A 26,198-nucleotide genomic window follows, 5' to 3' on the forward strand; every position below is an offset into this window, starting at 1 on the left:
CATCTAAAAGATTCCCGTCACCAGTCACGTGGCTGCCTACGTCGATATGCCTTCATAATTTGCAAAGGTTGAGAACTCTGATCCCCGCTAGAAAAAAATGCAGACGTACATTTTTAAAACGCTATATATTTTTTTTTGTCCTCAGAATCCCGAACTCGGAATTCTTTTTTGTGCTGCGCAGTGAAATTAACAGCCAATCCAAATAAAGTTTTACTAAAAATTCGGTGGGTATACAAGGTGGCGCAAAATTAATCATCCTATCGCAAGATTTGTAATTTTTGAAAATCGCGTGGTCTTTTGCTATCTTTCTTATTCGGCCAACCTATATTATTGCGACTAAGTTGAATTTTTTCAAGAGCATTTATATAAGTGTCCTCACACTAAAAGTGTTGCTAAATAGCTTACAATAACAACTAAATACAAAAACAGTCGCCTATATGAGACATAAATTTGATTGTAGCGATGCATTCCCCATTGAGGAGCTACAACCTAAATAAATGAGTTGCTTAATTTCTCCACTCGTTGTTACTCCTCTGAGCTCGTAGCAAGCTAAATTGCGATTTTGAATATTGAAATATAATTCGAGATTTACAACTATGTTAATTTGCACCTCATTTTTTCCTATTACAGTTCACATAATTACATATAAACATCTAATTTCAAATCCTTTTTCACCTTTACTAATTCTGTGTATTTTATAAATAGAAGAGAGTTAAATTTTGTTATGAAAACAACAGTATGAAGAGAACGAGAATAAACACGTGAGCGCACATTGAGCGCATTGCACGAGTAGTTGTTGGATTGTAATTGTGACGCCTGATTGATAACGCATTGGCTTTATCACCATGGGAAATAAGTCAAAAGCCAATTCAACAATTTGTTGTTTTTATACTCGTACAACACCAACATGCAACTGTTGTTGTTTTGTAGTATTTTCTCATTTTTTTGCACCAGCGCAATGGCGTTGATGCGGCCGCGCCTGGGTGTGAGTGAGATTGCGTGAGTGCATAAGTGTTTGTGCATCCAACACACACTCTACATATACACAGCAAAATGCGTGCGCCTGTGTTGTAACACCCTTATGTGGCTTCGTGACTACCTGCACACCCATTACAATGGCCAACAATCGGAAAACTACCCTATACGAATGTTGTGATGAAAGAGCGAAAGAGATAACGCGCTGCAGGATACTTATCTGGCCTTTTGGCATTTGCTTTTATTTTGCGGCGCAACATAGAACAAGTCACACACAGTCAATGGTTGGCAACGCATCGCAGGACCTACTGCTGTTGTGCCATTTCATTCAGACACTTGCCGTTGGTCTGCTCGATTGACTGGTTCATGCGAGTAGCATTCAAATACGCGAGTCCATGCAGTCGTTGTGTCAGTCGGTGGTTGTTGGTCGAAACGTAAATTTAATGCGCGCGGGAAATGCGATTTTAATCAAATGCGACGTGTTTGGATGTCACTAAACCCATTGTGCTAATTGCAATTAGTACAAGTAATTCGAGGGAACAACAAAAACAAAAGTAATTAGTGTGTTCTAAGGCAAAACATTGTTTAAAAAAAAGTGCAATTAATTAACTGCGTTATTGGTAAACCGTTTACCATAGAAAGATAACAAAGAAAAGCAAGCGGAAAATTGTGCGAAAAAATTGTTAAGTGACAAGTTGAATTTAAAATAGTTTGCTAACATGATGACCACGACAACGCCACACCCCATTATGGCGGCTGTTATGCGCCCCGTGCAGGATAACTCCGTGTCAAGGCCCCGCGCGGTCTACAGCATCGATCAGATTTTGGGCACACAAACAAAGAGAAGTGGTGAGTTTAATAAACTGGAAAAAGAAAATAATTAAAAAATTGTATTAAAATAAATACTTGAGAAATTATATTGTAAAAAATAAAAAATAAAAAAATTATAATAAATAAAAAAATGTTTGGATAATATACATATAAAAAATAATTTTATAATAAATTAAAAAACAATATTTTATGATAAATTGAAAAAAATAATTTTATAATAAATAAAAAAAAAATATTTTATGAAAAATATAAAAACATAATAATAAATAAATAAAAAACATATTTTATAATAAATTTAAAAAAATATTTTATGATAAATAAAAAAAATCACTTAATAATAAATAAACATTTATTTTATGGTAAGTTATATTAAATAAGAAATTATTATACTGAGAAATATAAAACATATTTTATCATAAATAAAAAAAAATATTTTATTACAAATAAAAAAAAATATTTTATAATAAATTTAAAAAAATTATTTATAATGAATAAAAGAATTACTTTATAATAAATAAAAAAATTTTATATAACAAATAAAAAACATATTTCAAAATAACTAAAAAAAAACATTTTATAATAAATAAAAAAAAATTCGTTTACGATATGCAAAAAGAATATGCAAAAAATTATTCTATAATATTTTAAAAATTTGTATTATAAATTGAAAAAAAATTATAACAAATTAAACATTTTTATTTATAATAAATTAAAAACATTGTTTTATAATAAATTAAAAACATTATTTTATATAATAGTAAAGTAAAAGCATTATTTTATAATAAATACAAATTTATTTCATAATATTGTAATTAAAAAAAAACATTTTACAAATATTAAAAAAAAATATTTTATGATACACAAAAAATTATTCTATAATATATAAAAAAATGTTATAATAAATTAAAAAAAAAATTATAATAAATTAAAAAAAATGTATAATGAATTATATTAAAAAAAAAATTATAATAAATTAAAAAATTTTATTTATAATAAATCAAAAGCATTATTTTGTAATAAGTTAAAATTTATTTTATAATGGATAAGATATTACTTTATAAAAAACTAGAAATAATTACAATAAAAAACAAGATTAATTTATAATAAATACAAATAAATTTTTTAATAAATAAAATGAATATATATTTTATAATAAATTAAAAAAAAAATATTTATGGTATGCAAAAAATTCTTCTATAATATTATATATAAAAAAAAATTTATAATAAATTAATCAACTTATTTTATAATAAATAGAAATTTATTTTGTGTATAAATTAAAAACTATTAATTAATTAAATAAAAAAAAAATTATACAATAGAAAATTATTTTGTAATAAATACAAAAATTGTTTTATAATAAATAAACAAAATGAATTAATAATAAATAAATAAATATATTTCATAATAAATTAAAAAAACTATTTGATTAAAATGAATTGATAATAAAAATATTATTTTATAAAAGAATACAAATTTATTGTACAATATAATAAATAAAAATACTTCAAAATAAATTAAAAAAATTATTTTATAAAAAAATACAAATTTATTTTATAATAAATAGGAGATTATTTTATAATATGTAAAAATTTATCTTAAAGTAACTATAAAAAATATTTTTAGAATTCCTTTATTAATGCTCCAGAAATTAAATAATTAACTTAAGTTGAAATACTAGGCTGTCTAATGATCCATTTATTTATTTGAGGACCTCTCAGTTTCATGCTGCCTTTAAAATGATGAAATTAATGAATTGGTCTCTATGATATATATTTAATTATACCCATATTTAGCCCTTACGCCCATTGCTGGATATTTTTGCCGAGCTCCTCTTCATATTTGTGGCGTGCGTCTGGAAGTTGTTGCACAAATGGAGGGACCTACAGTTTTAAGCCGACTCCGAACGGCAGATATTTTTATGAGGAGATTTTTCATGGCAGGAATACATTCGGAGATTTGCCATTGCTTGCCGAGGGGCGACCGTGTTTAGTGTTTCACTGAAATTTTAACCTACGCTCCCTCTGAATTCCGAATGGTAGTCACGCACCACCTATTCGGCTAAGGCGGCCACGGAGGTTTGCCTCCTATGAAATATGAATCTATGAATCTATGAAATATTTACTTTCAATAGCAGAAATGCACACTAAATACTACTTGTAAAGATGCTGAAAGGCGGCTGCTGTTAGGAACACAAATTTTCTATTCCTTCAATCAAAATTCAGCGCAAGATTTGCGAATTGAGCAAAGGCATTCGGTGTTACGCAGCAAACTTTTAATTTATTTAGATTTTTAAAATTGAATGAAATGGAAGAACTGAGTTTGGCAAACATATCAAGGACTAATAGCAAATTTACAGTGAGGGTCCTAAGTGATATTTCCCCGGCGGAAGTGCACTCGCAGTTACCAAACGACGGCTGTTACGGGGAATCATACTCGACCTACGGTAACCAAAAATATCTACCACCCCTCTCAGTAACTACTAGCCTCCTTTCAATAGTTGAAAGATCCTGAGCAAGGATGAATAAAAAACTAAGATGAAAATTATCAACTTTCATACTCATATAAAAAATTTTTGAAAATTTTCGTTAGACGGAAAAGCGCTTGGGTATTGCCGTCGGCTATTCAAAGAACAGAACGAAACAATAGAACGAGTGCATACAGCGCAACCGAAGTAAATCCGGAGTAAATTTAAGAAAGTCTGGAATAGTCTTCATTAATGCTTGCAGGCTCAAAATGCCGTTAGAGGCACATATTTTTATTGTATTCTTTTTTGAGTGACAGAAGCGAGCGATTGTAGGTGATAATGTGACGATTAGTCGAGAACAGCGAACAGAAGAGCTGCAATACTGAACTCGCTTAGCGTCGGAAAAAGTTCTAGCTATGAAAAACAGAAGTTTACAAAATCAAACAAAGATTTTCTGGAAACCAACTCGTTTTAGAAGACTTCGAACTTACTCACAAGGCAAAAGAGATTCAGGCTTGGCTTCACAGTAACATCTCCCTCAATAGGGCGCCAGATTTGTTGCCATTTTCCAGCAAAAACTGCATGATTTATTTTATTTATTTATTTATTTAGATTATTTACAATTAAACTTATAATTAATAAAGTACTAGCTGCCAGGGCTATCGGCTTCACCAAACTCCATTTCTTTTTGGATTTTATGTGTACGACATAGTTGAAGCAAAGACTAATATATATAATCACAACGCAAAAGGCGCTCTGAAAACAGTCATCATACCTGTACATTGTAGAGATGCCTACAATGAACAAAGCAGAGTAGGTCCGCGCATGTAGGCGCTTCATACTATAACGGCTGGATCAGGTTGTTGCTGGTAGCGGAGGTAACATTGGAAAATTTTGAAATTGAAATTGGAATTTTCATGTATGAAGGTGTGCCTGAATATACTTATATTTCCATGAATGGCCATTCATTTTATTTTCATGTTGAATATTTGGGATTTACTTTGAGCATCCTGAAGAAAACGGTTAAGGGGTTACATGGGTTTTGTCGGGTAAAAAAGGCCTATTTTCAATATTTTTTTTTCTAAAAAAAATTAAAACTCATCCATTGTGATGTCATTTTCGGTGACCTCTCGAAAAAAAGGTGCATCCGTGCTGTCAGCAAAACTCCTGACAGGCTCATCAAAAATGAAAAAACAAAAATAAGTGCTTTAGTTAAGACCATAAACTGGTGCTTGAACGAAGGAAAGAAAAAAAGAGTAAAAATTGGAATTTTGGCAGACATTTTTGCAAAACAATGAAAATTTCGGTCAAATTTGCTTGACAGTTTTTTTTTTTAAATAGTTGTAATTGAAAAAAAAAATCCTTCGTTCAAGCACGAGTAAATTGTGTTTCAAACCTCTGTGTAAAATTTCATCAAAATCGGTTGAGTAGTTTTCGAGAACATTTGACAGCCGACTTTGAAAACACGGTTCCGAGAAAAACGCGTTTAAAGTTTTGAGTAACAATAAGAGTGGCTTGGAGGCCACACGTTCCAAAGGCTGTATCTCCGAATTTATTATTCGGGTCGACTTGAAAATTTTGGATAATATTTCAGAGTGGTTGTAGAGATTAATAAGCAAAAAAAAAATCGATTTTTTGAACCAACTAAACCCATGTAACCCCTTAATATGGACCTAATCATACACCAAATGTTCCAAAGTGTCACTTTCATGTATACAAAGTTTTGTTTTCTTCACTTCTTTCTGAATTTTTTTTTGTTTAAAATTTATTTTATTGATTTAAGCTTTATATAACTGTTTGATATCATTTTGACCGTCCACATTTGTTTTCCTCTGAGTTCTTGCTTCGCTATAGTTCAAACATTTTCAAGGCCGGTGACATCAGGCGATTGTGAAGGCCAATGCAACATTTCAATCCCATTTTCCTGTTTCCACTCCGTACAGCTGCGGCTTGGATGATTGCAATCGTTGTCTTCTTGTAAAAGCCAAGATTGCTTAGTTCTTCCAAACATCTTCGCAGCTGAGGGTAATTTTATTCATCATCGTTTTGGTAAATTTTATTCATGAAAACTGCATTCAAATTGGCGGTAAACAGAAATGAATGACCGAATCGTTTTTCGGAAAAGCAGCCTCTAAAATGAACCTTAACTGATTGTTTAACAGCTCGTAGAAGTTGTTGATGCTAGCGGCAGTCTAATCACCTACCCTGTCAGCAATCAAATAGATTAACGAAATCAACGCTAGCCGAGTTTTGTCGAGGCCCTATGCTCCCGAGAGGAGTGAACAAGGAAACAAAAAAAAATAAGTTGTTGATTATCAGTAGCAGTCCTGGTTTGCTTTTATATTCAGATTTATATTTTGGATTTATAGAAATATTAACTAACAAAAAGAATGATTCATCCGTCGTTCCCACGACAGTCGGTTCTACATAACCGGAACGATCCGGATTTATATCCGGCCGTGGACTGTCACTTCAGCAGCATTCCCAGTATATGTATGGGGATTGTTTATGCTGCTACAACAACAAAAGCAACAACAAAAATATATGAATCCGTGATTCACAATTGCCCAATTCCGTTCTAAATTTGCCTTAGCTCATGCAAGCCTCTTTTCAATGTGTGATAATGAGAGCAGCAGTTTTTTCCATGTGTTCCAAATTTGAGGTTTTCTACAGGTAAACGTCCTCTTAAAGTATCTTTGGATACATTAACGCCACTTTTTCTTAAAACTGCTCAGCTTCACGCGACTATTAGTTCGGCTTTGATACAAACAAATCAATGATCTTCTTAATTTTTTTTTCTTTGGGCAGAATTTTTTTTTTACCTCATCTGGGAAGTCCTCAACGCTTTTAACTTTGTTACTCTAAGTTTGAATTTTGCCGCCCACGCTTCTTTTAGACAGGCTGTATATGAATATTGACATCAAATACTCTACAATTTTCTTTTTTATTTACAATGATAAATCTCTTCATATCTCGTTGATTGAAATCCGAAAAAATATTAAAAATTGCGGACTTGAAAATTTTGAAACGTTTTTTACCTGTAATTTGTTAAAAACAAGATGAATTATGATTGTAGTTCATTTTAAAGTTCATAAAGACAAATGTACGGAATAAACTGCACAAATTTTTAGGCTGATCGGAGTAAAAGTTTATTTCTTGAATCATGTCAGCCAGGTCGCAAAAAGCCAAAAAGTTGTTCTGAGAAAAACGCGTTTCAATTTTTTTCCACGTCAATTCCGCGTTCTGAGTGCCTGAGACGCTTACGTTGTTCCGCGTTTTTCGAAATGTATTCAATCTTAAAAAAAAAAAAAAAAAAACCTTTCCTTCAGAGGTTTAAAAATGTGTACTAAAGGCTGTTCAGTTTAGAGGCATCGGATTTTAAATTTGAAATAAAACAACGAAAATTCAATTTGATTGGGCAATCTTTATTATTTTTGTGTAGAACCATTCAAGAAATTTATTTTTTAAAGATTTATTATTCCATATTCCTTAAGGAGCTTAAGGATTCAACAAAAGTTTTTCAAACAGTTCTATTTCTAGTCACAATTCTCAGTTCATTAAGCGATTTTCCAGTTTCATTGCGGATAGTAATTTGCCAAGTCATCAATGGTCTGCTTCTTCTTCACGGGTTCCAAGTCAAGGCGGCATGCGGTATTTCCGCATCACGAAATTTATTTTTTAAAGATAATCCTTTTCAAATGTTGGCCGCAATTGCGCCATAATTCGGCCATCCGTAAACACCGAGTTTGAATCTCTCGCTGGAGGACTTCGGTCGGTATCTAGTGAATAACTTTAATAATGTTGGCTTCCAATGCCTCAACCGAAGCTGGTTTATCCACAAAGCATTTAGATCTTGCATACTCCCACAAAGCAAAGTCCAAATGTGTGATATCACATGATTTTGGTGGCCAATCCACTGGTTCGAGACGAAATATGAATTTCTCACCGAAACGATGACGCAGTAAATCTATTGTTTCACGGGCTGTATGTCAAGTAGCGCCATCTTCTTCGAACCTAATGTTGTAGAGATCTCGGTCTTCAAAATCGTTTATCATAACACGACACCGTTCACCATTAACTGATACATTGGCGCCAGCCTCGTCTTTGACGAAATATGGGCCGATGATTCCTCCAGTCCATATATATATATACATATATACTAGCGGACCCGACAGACTTTGACAAATCTGATGGTTTTCCAACACGGGAACAGGCAACATACAATTGACCATGTAAGAAACATGGCTTTCTAGATTAATTAATAATGTTTGTCTTTTGTTCTTCTTAAAATATGTTTGGATTTGTTCAGCCCTGCATGATTATTGTTAGAATTTTGTAACTATTTTTATTTATTATTTGTGAATGAAATCATTGCCTAACTTGTTCTGAAACTAAAACAAAAGAACTAATATTGCGGGTCCAATTAAATCTATAGCTCTTAAATTTTTTTACTTTTGAATTTGGTCAGGATCACGATATTATCACTTTTGTGTGAACGCATTAGATCATCCAACGTGAACACGCACACACACGAATGCGCACACACACACGAACGCGCAATATTTGTATGGGAAAAAGAAAAGGGCTGTTTTAGGGGTTTCTCCCGGAAGTTATTCGAATTTTTCTCGCCGTAAAAACCATCCTTGGACTTCAAAGAACATTTAAAAAAAGAATTGTTAAGATTGGTTCATGCGTTGTTGAGTTATGCGCTTACAAACACATTTTGCGATTAATTTTTATATTATAGATATAAATATAATTGGTGCGTACACCCTTTTTGGGTGATTGGCCGAGCTCCTGCTCTTATTTGTGGCGTGTGCCGTGAAGTTGTTCCACAAATGAAGGCTACGGCGGCCGCCCCCAGTCTATAGGCCGTACCAAACGGTTGTCTTCAGCCCAAATACGGCAACTTTGCTTACTGACGTAGCGTCTCATCGCTGAAAACCTTAAGAGGGCCTGAGCGGGCGATGAACATTTTTCACAAAGCGTCGATTTTCGTAAACCAATTGCACGAATTATAAACGTTGTTGAGGTGGAAGTCTTTCCATGATTAAACATCATTGAATACTCAAAAAAATTATATTGTTCGTTTGACAGTATTGACGCGTGATCTGTCCAAAAAACCTTAATGGAAAAAGTACCTCCAATCTGTTCATCCTTCATGTACAATAAAAATATATTTTTTAGATGCTTGTGAAAAACTGATCAATGTTTCCTATTTTCAATAAATTTTCGCTATACATTATAATATTTGGTTTCATGGCATACATGTATTTATACTACATACACATTCACAAACACATACTCACACTGAATACATACACAAACACATACTCGCATTGAATTGCCATTTGTTAGACAACACTTTACTTGAAGCAGCCTTGAAGCAGGAATACGCAACACAATTTAATTGAATCTGGTTTTAACATCAATAATTTACTTACACACTGTTACAATATAACAATTTTTTAGATCCTGCTGGATTCCTCTGTTCTACTAAAACACACGCAAGCAGCCAACGCGACCCCTTCAATGCGCCTTTGGAAAAAAATTTCAATACCAAAACGTGTAATCAAATTTTAATGAGCCTCAAATTAATAATTTTTCACAACTCAACGATATGTCTGCGACGGCTGTACGGCTGTGCCAACTCAGCAGGATATTTTATATAAGAGCGCAAGAGGACGAGATTTTAAATTTGTGTTGGCTGAGTTTTGCACAATGAAGCTTAAGGAAAGACGCGCTCATATTTAGCTGGCAATAGTTGTTGTGAATTCTCTTTAGTAAGAGGTAATTTTGAAAGCATCGAATTACTGATCATTGCATTAAAAACAGGGGTAAATACACATACTCGTTACATGCACACGCATACATGCATGTACGCATACATGAATATATACAAGGCCAAGCGTGTGATGTGTAGGTATACTTCCACACATACCTAGAGGGGCGTGTGAGAGAAAGGCAAAATGAGAGCAAACATTTTAAGTTCATTCCAATCGGCATCAATGTATGTAATTGAATTGCAGTTCAAGCAATTATTGCGTTGTTGTTGTTGGCTTGGCTTCACCTCAATGTCAAACTATTGTCATTTGTTTATCACAAGTGCCTGCTGCTCGCAACGAACGACGTCACTGCACTGCGCTACGGCGCACACCCGGCGCTGATGTCCTGTGGTGTCATTATGTGATTTCAGATTTCGTGTTTTTTTTATTGCCAAATATTTTGCCTCCAGCAAATTTGTAACTGAAACATTTATTATTAGTTGCGTCTGGGTGCGTGGTGTTGAGGAAATTTAATTGTATTGCCGCATCAACAATGTGCGATGCAAAAAAAAAAAATAAAAATAAAATAAAAATTGTTGTCCAACGCCTTGAAGTATACATTTCAAGCTATAATTAGGCGCAAAAACGGTATGGAGCTATTTAGTAAGGCTATCAAAAACATGTGGCAACGCTCAACAAAAGTTTACAATTTTCTTTTTGTACAAATAAAAATAAGTTTTGGGAGAAAAGTGATGCTTGCGAAAATATGGTGTGAAAATAAGGTCAAAGCGAGTAGTAAATCGTACATTTTATGCCAAGAATTATACGAGAAATCATAATTTCCAAAAAGCTTGCGCCTACGAGCATTTCGTGCTGTCCAAATTAGAACAGCCACAAGTAAAAGTACATTCCCCCACAAATAAAAGTGCAAAAGTGTGATATCACACGATCTTGGTGGCCAATCCACCAGTCCGAGACGAGAAATGAATTGCTAATCGCAACGACGATGCAGTAGAACTATTGTTTCACGGGCTGTATTCCAAGTTTTTTTTTTAATAAAATATTGTAATAAAAAAGTAGTAGTTCACACTACAACAAAATTCATATACAATAACTCTATTTGAAACTTTGTACAAAATATAAAAAAATAAAAAAATTTCATCAAAACTTCAAACTTTTTAGTAAGAATTTCAGAATTTTATTTTTTCTGGCGGTTTTGTATATTATTTGATTAAAAAATGACAATTATGACTAACAAGAAAAGAAAAAATTATATCAAATGAAATGCATAAGAAAACTTGACGTACAGGTGTGGTTTACATTCAACATCGGCCCTTAAAATTTTACCACCGTTTATAATAATAAATTATTGGGTTGTTCGGAAAGTAATTTCGTTTTTTGTGGATATATCGAGCTTCGAGGTTGCACGCACTCCTTTCAGGTGGTCATAAACAGTTGAATTCGATAAATTTAACCTCTCACCGATCTCACGTATTGTTATTCGCCGGCTTGAATCAACTAATGCCTTTATCGCGTCTTTATCAGCTTCAACCGGCCCTCCAGAACGTGGTCCATCTTCGACATCAAAATTGCCGGATCGAAATTTTGCAAACCAGTTCTGGCACTGGCGCATTGTCAACACATCCTCTCCATACACATCGGTTAATTTCTTTCTGGCTTGAACAGCATCTTTACCTTTTCTATAGTAAAAAAGTCAAATATGTCGAAAATGCTGCTTATTGCTCTCCATATTTAAAAGGGCACCGACCAAAAACTACTGCGTAAAATCAATTGAACTTATTCACACACAAGCCTTGCTATGTCAGCTGTCAAAACATGTAATGACAATGCGACTTAAGTGTGAAGTTAGCTGTGAAAAAATGTAATTAAATCCTCTGTCGGGAAAAAACCAAATTACTTTCCGAACAACCCATTTTTATTATTCCAAAACGGAAAAAGGAAAAAAACTTTTCGCGGAATAGGAGCAACCGTCAGATGAACGCATTCTTCAGTCCAGAGAGTCATTAAAAACTTGAAGGAAAACGGAGATTTCGCATCCCGTTCACGAACTGCTCGACCTTCACTACTTACAAATCGGGAGGAACGATATACGAGTATCGTGCCGCAAGTACAAAACAACTCTAGGCTTGCGGCAAGAAATATTGCAGAAAACATCAATTTATAGTTTTTCAAATCTGTTAGCAAAGATACTGTCCGAATCACTGCGAAAAGGGCTGCATTTTATAGACGCGTTGCTCGAAGAAAGCCATTGGTATTGCTGGTAAATCGATAGAAGCAGCTCGCCTTCGCCAAAGAATATGTAAATAAACCCAAAGAATTCTAGAATTCTGGATGGTTTTCGCAGACGAGGGTAATTTCTGCATATTTGATATAAAAGGTAGACAAATTGTGAGGAGAAAACCAGAAACCGCCCTTGATATTCAAAATTTGAAAACGGCTGCGAAGCGGCTGGTGGATTCGAAGTAATGGTTTGCAGTTTCATGTGCGCCAAAGGAGTGGGAAACTTAGAGTTTATACCGGCAAATATGGGACCCAAAGTGTATTTGGGCATTTTGAAAGATAGTTTTAAGTGAATTGTCGATAAATTAGGAATGGGGTCCGATTATTTTATTCAACAAGACAACGACTCCAAGCACATTGCTCACTTTCTAAATAGCTTAAAACTCCTTCATACTCACCTGGTTTAAATCCTATAGAGCATGTATGGAATTTATAGAAGCATAGCATTCGCCAGTATATCATCACATCCAAAGAAATGTTCAAGAATATAATGATAGATGAGTGGAACAAATCACATTCGAAGAAACGTTGCAGTTGGTAGAATCTATGCCAAGAAGTTTACTAGATATTATCAGAAGAATTTTGAGTTAAATTTGAAATTAAAGAAATAATAATTTAAATTTGGAATATTGGGAATAGATTATCTTTTCAGAGGTTGGAAATTTAGCTTTGCCTTGCACGCACAGTTTTGCTGAGTGCAAATTAAAAAATTGTAAATTGTAATAAAATTATATTGTAAAAACTTCGAAATATGTTGTTATTGTGATTACAGTTATAATGGTACTGAATGGTACTGGGGGACATTAGAATTCGTTTTAGAGGTATGGTTCCTTCGGCAAAGTTTCTTATTATGATCCCTAGAATATAATTTTCAAAGAGCAATGGGCGATTTTTTGCCTCCCCACAAATCGACCCGGACTAATGTAGATATATTATATATAATATATATATATATGTTTCCCATAGTTGCTAGGGCCTCAATAAACAAGTTATAATTTCGTTTGTTTAGAGCTAAATGTTTAATTTGACTCCAGGCACGGCCTGCTCTGTCCGCCTCTGCTGCTACTTCTCGCCTCCATGTGTTGGCTGGTCTCGCGCTCCTACGGCTTCCTTGGGGATTCCAGTCTAGCGCTGTCCTTGCGATGTCATCCCGTGACTTGTGCCATGTGTGTCCGATCCTATTCCCCTTGCGCCGCATAATTTCTATGTGAACTGGTGTTTGCCCGGTAGCCGCACAAAACTAATCTTTGCTTAGAATATCAGGCCTGAATATCCGCATTGTCTTTCGTAGGCAACGGCTTAGGAAGGATTGCAATGATTGTGATGTGCTTGTTGTTAAGTTTCATGCATCAGCTCCATACAGAACTACCGACTTCACGTTGGCATCAAATATTTTCAGTTTTGTGTGAGTGGAGATTGATCTCCATACCTTGTTTAGAGTGCCAAATGCAACGCGCCCCTTAGATATTCGGTTGCGTATGTCAGTTGTTAATCCGCCGTTTTTTGAAATTATGCCCCCAAGGTAGCAAAATTCATCTACATCTTCAAGCGACGTGTCGGCAATTTGAAGGGCTTGCGTTTCGGTTGTGTTAATCCGCATTACTTTGGTCTTTGCTATGCTAATTTTTAGACGTGTTTGTGCTACTGCATGGCATACTGGTTGTATTTTATGTGATGCATCCGAGTATTTGTGCGATAGCAAACAAATGTCGTCCGCATAGTCTAGGTCATCAAGCCGGCCGCATAAACCCCAGGAAATGTCCCTGCTTGTCGCATTGCTAGGTCCAAGACTAGGTTGAACAAAATTAGAGATAATAATTAGCAATGTGCGCATCGTTTATTTGCCGGACTCTTCGAAAATATGCGAACCAATTCGAGAGCATTATTTTCAGATGATTTCTGATTCCTCAACAAAGAGGCTCTCCCATACAGGTCAGAACAAAAGAAAAAAAAACAAGAAAAAAGAGACTTTGAGTGCTTAGTAACCAGTGAGCAAACTTTTCTCACCTTTTTCTAAGCGGTTGATGCCAGTTCGTGAATAGGTTAAACTAAACTCTGTGCCTGCCTGAGGACTCCCGTTCAATAGGCCTCAATAGGTGAAAATCAGCTTACATCCGAGGTAGATAATTCATATCAAGTAGTTCATATGCACGTAAATGTAAAATAGTGAATTTTGTGTAACTATACTTCCATTTTTTTACAAAGCGCACTAATTTTGCGAAATCTCACCAATCAACCATAATTCAATGACACTCGGCTATTACATAAAATTGCATAGCTTAATGTGATGATACATGCAAATTAAGTAATTTCTAATGCGCCACATACGATAATGCTGTCCTCACAACAACAACATCATCATGTGAAACAACAACATTTATCAAGTGCACGTCATGCCAGCTTTTTTCAATCCAAAATGGCTTTCCGATTTGCATAAAACCAAATCAGCGCTGTCAGGAGGATGGAGTTGTTGTATGGTTGTGTTGGTTGTATTGGGGTAACCAAAGTCCGTGCCAAACGTATACTCAATACATACACACAAGTTTAGAAGCAATCAACCAAACGCTTCAGTGAGATTCCGTCACTTTTAATATAGACGAGTATAACCTCACTTATGTGTTTTGCATTGGGTTGATGTTATTGGTGCTGGCTAGGATAGTCAAAAAAGCCGAAGGTGCCAAAATATTTGCACACAGTGTGGTTTTATGTCAAGTGTAATATTGCTGGCAAGCGCGCCGTTACTCATCTATTCATATATTCATATACTCACACATACATATATAGGTATATGTACGTATTCGTGTTTGTTTAAGCATTTGTGTAAGCAGCTGCAGCTGTTATCCCTGCTGAAAAAAGCCAAACTAGTATGGAAGCAGTCCAGTTCATTTATTCGATGTCTTTCTATATTTTAACTGGTCGAAAACTGGTTATTTTTTGGAAAGATGTTTGAATAAAATGTTTGACGTGATAACGTCTTATAATTCGATTTAGCCGGCTGCACGCACGAAAAATGTGTCGTTACCTTGCTCATTTGTCGTTACCTTGCTCATTCGTCGTTACCTTGCTCATTTGTCGTTACCTTGCTCATTGTCGTTACCTTGAATGAACTGCAAGCGAGAGCGCGGAACGAACGACAAAGAGCACAATCGGCCCCCGCGTTCGGCAACGTTCGACATCTGGCTCTGTCCTACTTGAGTGAGCATATATATGTATGTATATGTATGTATATGCGCATTTGTATATAAATTCACATACTTGTATTTGCATATGCCTTCTTCCTGTGTGCATGGTAGGGAACCATTTCTCTGTTGAGAATAGGACGATGATAGGAAAAGTAGGAAATGAAAGGGAGTCTTTCCAGGGTAAAAGTCAAATCGATGATGGTGCCTCTTAGTGTTAATGACTTACAATCGAAATTGAACATATCTTTCATGAATTTGATAAATGTTTCGTCATTTTGCACGTTTGTAAATGTAACTTGACCTATTCCATTGCAATTCCATTTACCTCCTCCTCTATATCCATACAAAAATCTATCAAACAAATAAAATTAAAATTTTGTTTTGAAAATTGCAACCCTTACATCAGTATTTTCTTATGACGTTGTCACGTTAAACTTTCGTCAGTAAACCGACTTTACAGACAACCTCTTTTTTTGGCTAGCAAGAACTGGTACTTTAAGTAGAATTTTGCTGATGCTAAGCCGAACAATTGACACTTCGTAGGGCATCGTCGTGTTAAAAATACCACTTGCTAAAGTGCAGAAAAGCTACAGCACGAACTGGTTGTGCTGAGAAGTGAACAAGCACAAGTAGCATTTTTCCCTGCAGGGATGGCGTGCATGCATACATGCGCACTTACGTCGTTTTTTGGCTATTGATGGCATTTTGTTAAACAATATGCAAAGGCAGTGGCCACATCGCCGTGTATGGATAGGTGCAATTGTATGTGAACGCTTTGCAATTTTTTGATACGTATGTGTGTGTATGTGCATGTGCATGCGCCAATTTATTAAACTGATCTATTTCATGGTCAACCATATCCATAATTGAGTTAATGATTTATTCAAGGGTATGGCTTGTGGCGAATTTTCTATACCATAAATTTCGATTTGTATGCTAAAGAGGTTCCAGTTGCATGTAACGGTTGTTGCATATTTCATTCATAAGGCGGACTTTGGAAAGGAAAATTTTGATGCAGGCATTTTTGCGAACTAAACTGTAAATTTATTATTAAAAAAATTGGTTAAAAGAGAAATTATTGTATTGGCGGTGCAGATATTCTGTAAAACCATTATTAGGGTTTCTGCTTGTCTTGGATTTGATTTCAGTTATTATACACACATGCGGTGCCTATCCACTCTGATTTTTGTAGAATTTTTCAAAACCGCCGTGATGATGCACGATGATCCCGAGAGGAGTGAATAAGGAAAAAATTGTTTTTTTTTTTCAAAACAGAAAAAACTAAAAAATGGTATTGGTTTCATGCCCAAGTGTCCTGCCTTTGCTCCGCATTTGACTCGATATTTCAAAATCTACTGATCAAAACATAAGTAGTTATCGATAATAATTATCATTCCTATGGAACAAATGCTTTTTTAATGTTATTTTCATGATTTTTGGTTTTTTTTTTAATTTGGATTAGCATTTTTATAGTTTTTGTTATATAAATAATTATAAAAATCCACAAATATTATAGGTCGTTTGTGTTGAACTCTTGGTGCAAATCTGAATCTGATCCTGGAAAATTTTCCGCCTAAATTCTTAACCTCAACTGCTGGTTTGTTCAATGAGCTGTTCGTCTTCGATAAGACCAACACAATTTTATGGTTTAAAATATACTTTATTATACAGTAATTGTTTGAAGAAGTAGACAAAATTCAACTTTATTTTTTAAAAAGGGTACTTCATCTCCCGAGTAATACGCCATCTTATTGCATTCTCTTGGAGACAAATGTTCCAAGTTTTCATTTGTATACACTGCAGCTTCACTTAAAATATATATTCAAAACGTTATTTGAATATGATGATAATAGATTGCCTCATATACTATCAAAAAAGATTTTAGAAAAACAGATATTTTGGGTTGAAGAAATTAGTAATCTAGCACAAAAGTTAAATATAACATGTAACTGGGGCACTTCAAATAAAAGAGAGTGGAATAGAAATATAATTTCAATAATAGAAAATCTTCATGATTCGAATATTCGAACTTTATGGGAAAGGGCACACCACAGCACCCGATTATATAAGGAATTAGACCATAACAACGCCAGAAGCTATTTAAACGATAATACTGGAATCTATAAAATTATGTGGATTATGAAAGCCAGATGTGATTTAATATACTTGGGAAGCCAAAGGGATTTAAATTGCACTTTATGTAACTTAAATGAATTAGAAGACATCACACATTTCTTAGGAAAATGCCCGATACTTAAAAGAATTCGTCAAAGATTTTTTGGAAAATATAGTTTAAACCGAGATGAAATCATAGATATTTTAAATGGTGTTGGCCCTTCTGGATATAATAACTTATTTAAGTTCATCACTGGTGCTATAGAATATAGGAAATTAATTTTAAGCGAATTCAATACATAGTACCATAGTAACATATGTAAAATGTAAGATTTTGTTTTTTCTTTTTTCTTCCGACAAACGACCTAGTGTCAGTGTCGTACGTTCTAATGTTAATGATTAAAAATGAAATGTAATGTTTATTTTAAGAAAGTGGAACAATAAATAATAATAAATAATAATAATAATAATAATACAGTAAAGTCTCCCTGAACGTCTACACACTTGTTCCAACTAGATTCCAGTTTATGAGTTCCATCCCTGAAGTGAGATTCTGGAAAGGCAACAAAATACGCTTCCACAGCTGTTATGACCTCATTATTTGATGAAAAACGCTTTCCACGCATGCATTTTTTTAACTCTGGCAATAGATGGAAGTCGCTAAGGGCCAAATCTGTTGAATACGATGGATGTTCCAACAATTCATACTGGATTCGTGGATTTTTGCGTCATTGTCAAAATGGTCTTGTGACACTTTGGATTGTGCCGATGAAACATATTTTTTTGCTTTTGTAAATTAGCGAATTTATTCCTTCAGCTGGTCTAAAAGGTTACAATAATATTCAGAATATTTTGGCAGTTTGCAAGTAATCCAAAAACCAAATTTCTTTCGCATCCCAAAAAACCGATGCTAACACCTTCTTGGCCGATTTTTGGACACGAACTCGTTTCGGAGTAGAAGAACCAGGTTGACACCACTCTTTAGCCCCTTGTTTTGATTTAGGATCATGGTAATAGAACCAAGTTGCATCCATAGTGATGAATCGATGCACAAAATCCATTGTATCCTTTCGAAAACATTTCAAAAGTTGCAGAGAAACTCGCATTCGAATGTCTTTTTGTTCCATTGTTAGCGAATGGGGCGCCCATTGCGCACACAGCTTTCTGAAACCCAATACTTTAGTCAAAATATTGCTTAGACTGCCCAATAAGATGCCTAGGGCTTCTACTTAATATTTTTCACTCACTCAACGAATTTTGTTTACTTCGCAAATCGAGGTGTTAATTTCTTTGTCCTGTTAATTACCACTAAAAGGTGAACTATAGCCGCGTATAACTGTAGGCCTTTCACACTGATTTCACAATGAAGTCACATACCGTTCACGGTATTATGTAATTCCATTGCTTTCGCGTCTTAAAGTATGCATTAAAATATTTGAATGCGCTTATTGTTTCATACAGTGGCTCAAACGCTTAATCGTACATATTTGCTGTTCAATTTTAATATAGAATTTCGGAAATGTAAACTAATTATTTTCGAAAAAAAACAAACCGTATTTGTCATTTATTTAGAGTCTACTAGAGTCTATTTAGAGTCTAGAGTTTAATTTACATACAACATTTTTATTCCAAGAAATCGTACAAAATTGAATGCCTTTAAAATATTATAAAAAAACTCCCTGATGAGAGTGGCTAAGCTTTTGGCCTTTATCCCTGCATTTTGGCATAGACGTCCTGTCATAGATTCTACCACGTTTTTAGGTATGTCTGGTGAAATATTTTACCATTCGGTTTTGAGCTCTTTCAGCCCATTTTGTGTTACGAAAAACTTTATTTCTTAGTTTTCATTTCCACAGCTTCACAGTAGCCTTTTTCTTCCAGAGCTCAAATTCAGTATTATGCTTTCTGCAGACTTAACTCTTTCATCAGAGAATAATATCTTAAAATAATAAAATAAGTACAAAAAGTAGTGATTTAGTTATGTTCTAGTGTTTTAAAGAAGTTTTTGTGATAAAAATCCGGTGCCGCTCTTGCTTTTCGGACTAATAAAGGGCATATTTCGCGCATTTCGCCCATGGAAGTTATGTTTTTTACAATACATTTCGAACTATTTCATAACAAACTATTTTATTAGTGTTTTTCCTAAACATATTATTAAGTTCCACAGCTGACCCAAAGGCTATATGGCTTCCTCTGAAGAAAAATTTGAGTTCCCTTGACTTGATTCATTCATTGAGCCAGTTTGCGATGCTCCCATAAGAAGTGAACCGCTCTCCAATAAGGGCTGACTGCATTGATCGGAACAGATGGTAATCCGAAGATGCAATGTGTTGTGAATACGTCCGGTGAGGTAAGATTTCCCAATTCAGTCCCTCTAAATATTTCTGGATCGATTTAGCAACGTGTGGGCTGGCGTTGTCAGTTCGTCATGTTTACCGCGCATTTCCGGCCGCTTTTCTTTGAGAGCTGGACTCAAACGCATTTAGTGATGGTTTAAGATAGATTAAAGAGCTCGTACTCATAATAGATGACACCCTTCTGATTCTACCAGATGCACAACATAACCTTTGAAGTATGAATATTTTCTTTCGCTGTCGCTGGACCTGGCAGCTATTCACTTGGCAGGCTCCAATATTTTCGACATTTTAGGGTTATCATAATACATATATTTTTCATAGCCAGTGACGATACGATGCAGAAAACCTTTTCTTTTCTGCCGTTCAAGAAGCATCTCACTCGTTAGCAAACGTCTTTCGATATCCCTCTCCTCCAAGTGATGTAGCTCCCAGTTACCTGCTTTCTGGACCATTCGAATCTCGTGCAAACGTTTACCGACGGTTGATCTGTCAACATCCAACTCTTTAGACATATCATCAAGGGTTCGACATGCGTCTTCATCCAATGATTGTTGTAGTTGAGCATCTACGAACTTTTTCGGTGCCTCTTCGCCATCTTTGTCACTCACGTTGAAATTGCCACTTTGGAAGCGTCGAAACCACTCCACCACTCACAAGTGGTATTTGATGGAGCGTGATTACCGTAAATATTGATCAATATACGACACGTTTCAGTTGCACTTTTCTTGAAAAGGTAATAATGAAGCTGAAGATGACTTTTTGCAAATGCTGCTTTTTTCGGGACGAACGTAGACATTTTTGACGTTAGATAAAAAAGGATCTTTACGCTTCAATCGAACATCAACTACTGCGATCGAGGCCTCACGGAGACACCTTCATATCACCAGTATATTACTACAACGAACACAAAAATAGTATCAGCAGCGATACCTCTTTTACGAGGGCGGAAACTTATTCTCATACCCAATAGAATGCGTTCTGTTCATTAAATTTCCAATTCCTGTAATAATTCATGCAATTAAACAATCAGCTGCCTCTTCTCTTCAGTGGTCTGAGGGAGTTCCCTGACGGAGCCATTGTGCAATAACTATCTTTATCACTTCAAATAAATTTTTATGCCTTTTACCTTAGTTGTGTTAATATTTTACTTAAAGATCAAATTTCAATAAAGTTTGGATTTTGAATAAATTTCTACATCTTAGAAAAAAAACTTATTCTGCACTCAACCGAATTTTCAAATTGGCGGCTTTTCCATCGCAGGAAATTGCAACTCAAAGCTCATGAGCATACACCCATACATACACATACTTACATGCTCCTTTTCACATGGACACACACACTCATCCTTATGTGTAGTGCATACATAGGTATATGAACTCGCATATACACACACATACACTCACAGAAATCAATACATATATGCACTTAGCCAAAATACTTAAATACTTACACTCTTCAATGGACTTTTTCTTTCAAATCAAATTCAATTGAAAAGCCACCGAATCGAAACTCAATTGAAGCGAGGCAACAACACATCGAATAATTTTTTTTTATTGAATTGAATTGAATTTGCAATTTTTTAACCCATTGTTTACACACTTGGCAATTGTGTGTGTTTACCGAAAAAATTCTTTTGATTTATTGATTTTGAATTTTGCACCGACCGACGAGCGGCAAATACGACGCATAGTTTGCCGGATCGAGTGGAATGGCAAATATACTAATAAATAGAAGAAGAGCAGTTGTGTGTAAAGCGGCGGCAAAGAAAGAAGTGCACAATTGGCAAAAAAAAAAAATTAAAAAAAAAAAAACACTAATACGAATATGAATGCGAATGCGAATGCGCACAAGGAGTGAATAGTAAAGTCATTGAGCTCATTTGTTGTTGCTATTGTTTGAAAATTATTTCGTGAAGTATTTGAACAAGAAATTTTCAATTGTTTAGTGGCGATGAGAAGTCGGGTTGAATTTATTTGTTTGTTTATACTCGTACGTTGAGCTTGAGAATGGGCGGAAAAGTGGGCTTGTGAGGTTATGCGCGAATTAGGGAGTATGCCACAACACACACACACTCACATACATCCACACATACATATCTGCTTATGTGAATCCTCTAAGCGTCTATGCGAGTCATTAATGCTTAGTAGGTTTGCTTTGTAGACATTTTAATGCTATTAATTTGAATTAATCACAACCACCCCAAAGGTGTGTAGTGAATTATGCAATTATTTAGCACAGTAAGACTTCGCTAAGAGAAATCATCGTGGAAATTGAATAAATTTTATACCGCTAATTTTTTCATTTAACGAATTAGGTGAGTTTTACTAACCGAACGGATAAACTATTTCACATTTTAAGGGGTAGGAACATCTCGAATTTTTCAGAAAACCGATTAAAGTGCATATTCTTGGGAAAATTTTAAGGTGCTTCCGATAAAATATACGAATAATGAGGGCAGCTGTGATTATTTGAAAGAAATCATCAAGTAGCTTTTGGCAGACTTTTTATTTATTTTTTTTTAATTTTCTTGTATTTACTATTAAAGTCGAGTACCCTCTATTGCTTACTTGGTATTTATATCACCTATTGCCAGAACCAATGCCAGCAGAAATATTTTTGGCAACCAATAACTTGGTACCGAATACGAGGTGTGTAGTGAAAATATCGATTGATTGTCCCCGCCATTTATCGAAAAAATAGAAAGAGATATTAAGTGGGTATTCTGGTCTAGACGCTTTAACTTTAGGTATTTTTAAAACTAAGATAAAAAAATAAAAAACATTTTTTTTATCCATTTTTTATGGTTTTTATTAATATTGGGTATACAAAAATTTAATAAAAAAAAATTAATAAAAAAAAAAAAAATGTGGAATTACAGGCCGACGGAGTGGGGGCTACATAAAAAACAGTGCTCCATGGTTGACATGATTCCAACCCTTGTAGTGATCTAAAATAAACAAATTCTCCATTAGTTAGGATGTCGCTATCGGGTTACGCCAAATCAAAAAAAAAAAAAAAAAATTCACAAAATGGCGTCTACTTGAAAAAAGACATTTTTTTGACCCTCTTTTTTTACCTTTTCAAATTTTTTAAAAATACTTCATACTTAAATTTTTTCAAAATCCGAGGCAGGTGCGATAGATAGATGTATAATAAAATTTACAGTCGGGTAGAGGACGTAACTGACTGCATAAGACTTCAAGAAGACTTAACAAAATTGGAAGCTTGGTGTGATGATAACTCCTTGCCTCTTAATGCTGGTTAATGTCAGCACATGTTATTCAGTAGACGAAAAGTTACGATTAATTTCGATTACAAGTTGGGCACTACCACCCTCAAAACCCTCAAACAAATTTATGAAAAAAGACTTGGGGATGTCATCGAAAATGTCGTTTTCTAAACATGTAGACTTTATGATTGCCAAGTCTAGATCTATGCTTGGCTTTGTAATAAGGAATTCAAGGGAGTTCCAGGATATTTCTACGCTGAAGAATTTGTATATTTCTCATGTGAGATCAAACCTCGAATATTGCAGCATTATTTGGGATCCATTCTATATGGGTTCATCTTTAAGAATTGAGAAGGTTCAAAAACGTATCACATTCACTTCATTGGCCTGGCAGTTTGCCTGCATATAAAAGTAGATGTCTTTTGTTAGCATTGCCAACTTTAGAAATGTGGAGAAAAATTTCATCGGTAATGTTTATAAGGGACATAGTTACGAACCGTATCAAATGTAACTTCTTGCTTAAGCTAATACTTTTTAATTGTCCCACTCGTAACCTTAGACTCAGAAATATATTCCATTTACCTTATCACAAGGCCAATTTTAGTTGTTGTTGTTGTAGCAGCATAAACATTCCCCATACTTACTTACGGGAAATGCTGCTGGGGTGACAGTCCTTGGCCGGATATAAATCCGGGTCGTTTCGGTAACGTAGAACCGACTGTCGTGGAAACAATTTTAGTCGAAATGAACCGCTTGCACGTTGTATAAGGCAGTCTAATCAATCAGGCAAAAGTTTAGATATATACTCCCTCTAACTCACGAGAGACTTTCAAATCAAAACTTAATCTGGAGATACACTTTTTGAATTGTGATTAATGTATCTCACCGTATTGTTTACCATATCGCACCCTAAATACAAAAGGGGCACAACTCAAAATTTTCCACACTCGAGCTTGACTTGTTTACAGTAGCACAGAAAATAAACTATGTGACATATCACGCTGAAATTTGCCATGTAAGCTTATAACAGTCCTAACAAAAAACAAAAAAATGATTTTTGCCATATGTCATCCGCGGACCGTTTTATTGATAATGTCTCGTTCATATTTGAGCTTCTGCTCATTTTGAGTTGTGACCCTTTTGTATTTAGGGTGCGATATATACTATTATATTTAAGCTTTAGTATTAGTAATCTGTTTGAGTTATACTTTAATTGATGAAAATGAATAAATTGAAATTGAAAAAATTCTTATTAAACTTCAAAGCGATCGGTCAAGTAGAACTTGAGATATCTGACGACCATCTCAAAAAAAGTAGTTTTGAGAAAATCGCGTTTGAAGTTTGAGCAACAATTCCAATAGAATAACTTAGATCATAATACCTATTTACTACTCACTCTGGATTAATCGGCGATATATTTCCAGGTATATATTATAGAAGTATAAAGTATATATACATATATGTATAGAATAAATAAAGGTAGTGTGTGAGATACAAAAGATTTTCTGGAAAGAACGAGTCATCAAGTCGTCCGGTAAAAGCTGCCATTCATTGTGCGATTCGCTCCACTCGGCCGGCGTAGACGCCACATCACAAAATCCGCTGTATCTCCGAAAATAATTCGAATTTTGAAAAATCCGTTGAAGAGCATATTTTTGAAGGTCTAAAATTTGAAAATATGCAAAACAAAAATCGATTTTTTTCAAATTTCTAGACCAGAATACCCCCTTAAAGTAAAATGAAAAAATTCATATACAACTGCGTTCACGTAATTAGACGCCTGACATTTTGATCAGTTCGAGAAGTACTGGTGATTTTTTAATTTTCATAATATTTTACAAAAATTTAGGTTAGATTACGTTGACCTGGCTGGCTGAAAGCTATCACATAGACCTATTGTTCCTCAGTGTGCCAGATGAAGCTAGACCCTTACGCTTCCTTATAGTAAGCTTCTTCTAATAAGCCTGCGTCTTTTGCGAATCTAAGCTCTGCAGCTCTAATCCCGGGAGACATTCTAACCTGTCATTTTGTAGAGCTCTTAAACATTTCATTCGGGTTCTAGCTATAAAAATATAATTCATTCTAAAAAAGTATCAGATAAATCAAAGTTTCACACTTCGTATAAGTTTTATAAAAAGTTTATGAATTTTCATAAAAATATAAAAAAATTTAATCATAATTAAAAAAAGTTTGTACACAGTTTTATAGCCCATTAAATTTTAGTACTACAATAACGAGTATTTTTGAAGTGGCCAAAAATTCTTGTTGATTTTTTATAATTTTCCGCTTGAAGGTGTAGCACATGTTCTCCAAAGGAAAAAAAAATGTGCATGAGTTTTAATTTTTTTAATTTTGTTTTTGAAGTGAAACTTCTTTGGTGTCGATGGACGAACGAGAATAGAGAGTTAAACATATTTGTATCTGCATATTTACCAAACATTTTACACCGCTCTATCTATCTTCCAATTTCAGATTCTACAGAGTCCTTGAGCAACCACCAATTGCACGCTTTGCACAGTCACAGTAACAACACCGTTAATAGCCACAATCTTAGCAACAATTCAAGTAATGGCAGCAACGGCAGCAATAACGCAATGAATATCAATGCCTTGCATCATAGCCATCATTTAAATCAACGCGACGAATCGCCAACTAATATGGATAATGGCCTTGATGTGGACAACGATGATGAACTGTCGAATAGCCTCAACAATGGACATGACATGGGTGATATGGAGCGACCGCGCAAAGTACGAAGGTATGTTTGTATATATGTGCATATCTATATATGTATATGTGTGTGTGTGTTATGTATGTGTAAATTGTTGTGGGAACTGTAATCACTTTGTCATCTCGACTAATCCTCATCTATGCGTGACTGGATATTTCGAGTAGATGCATTATAAGGGTGCTAATGAATAAATTATAATAGGAAGTCGAATTGATTTGGATAAGTTGAGCGGTTCCGAATAGAGG

General features: G+C 34.6%; 1 protein-coding gene across 1 annotated transcript in view; it reads left to right on the top strand.

Annotated features, from left to right (window-relative positions):
• Positions 1 to 1,407: 1,407 nt before the first annotated feature.
• The window catches only part of LOC129245093 (homeobox protein orthopedia), a 49,085-nt gene continuing 24,294 nt past the window's right edge, over positions 1,408 to 26,198 (top strand). Inside the window, exons 1-2 of the mRNA XM_054883075.1 lie at positions 1,408 to 1,824; positions 25,695 to 25,980. Of these exons, the coding sequence (XP_054739050.1) occupies positions 1,695 to 1,824; positions 25,695 to 25,980 (416 nt within the window). The 5' untranslated portion in view covers positions 1,408 to 1,694. The remainder of the gene's footprint in view (positions 1,825 to 25,694; positions 25,981 to 26,198) is intronic.

This window comes from Anastrepha obliqua, chromosome 4 (assembly GCF_027943255.1).
Source record: "Anastrepha obliqua isolate idAnaObli1 chromosome 4, idAnaObli1_1.0, whole genome shotgun sequence".
NCBI lineage: Eukaryota > Metazoa > Arthropoda > Insecta > Diptera > Tephritidae > Anastrepha > Anastrepha obliqua.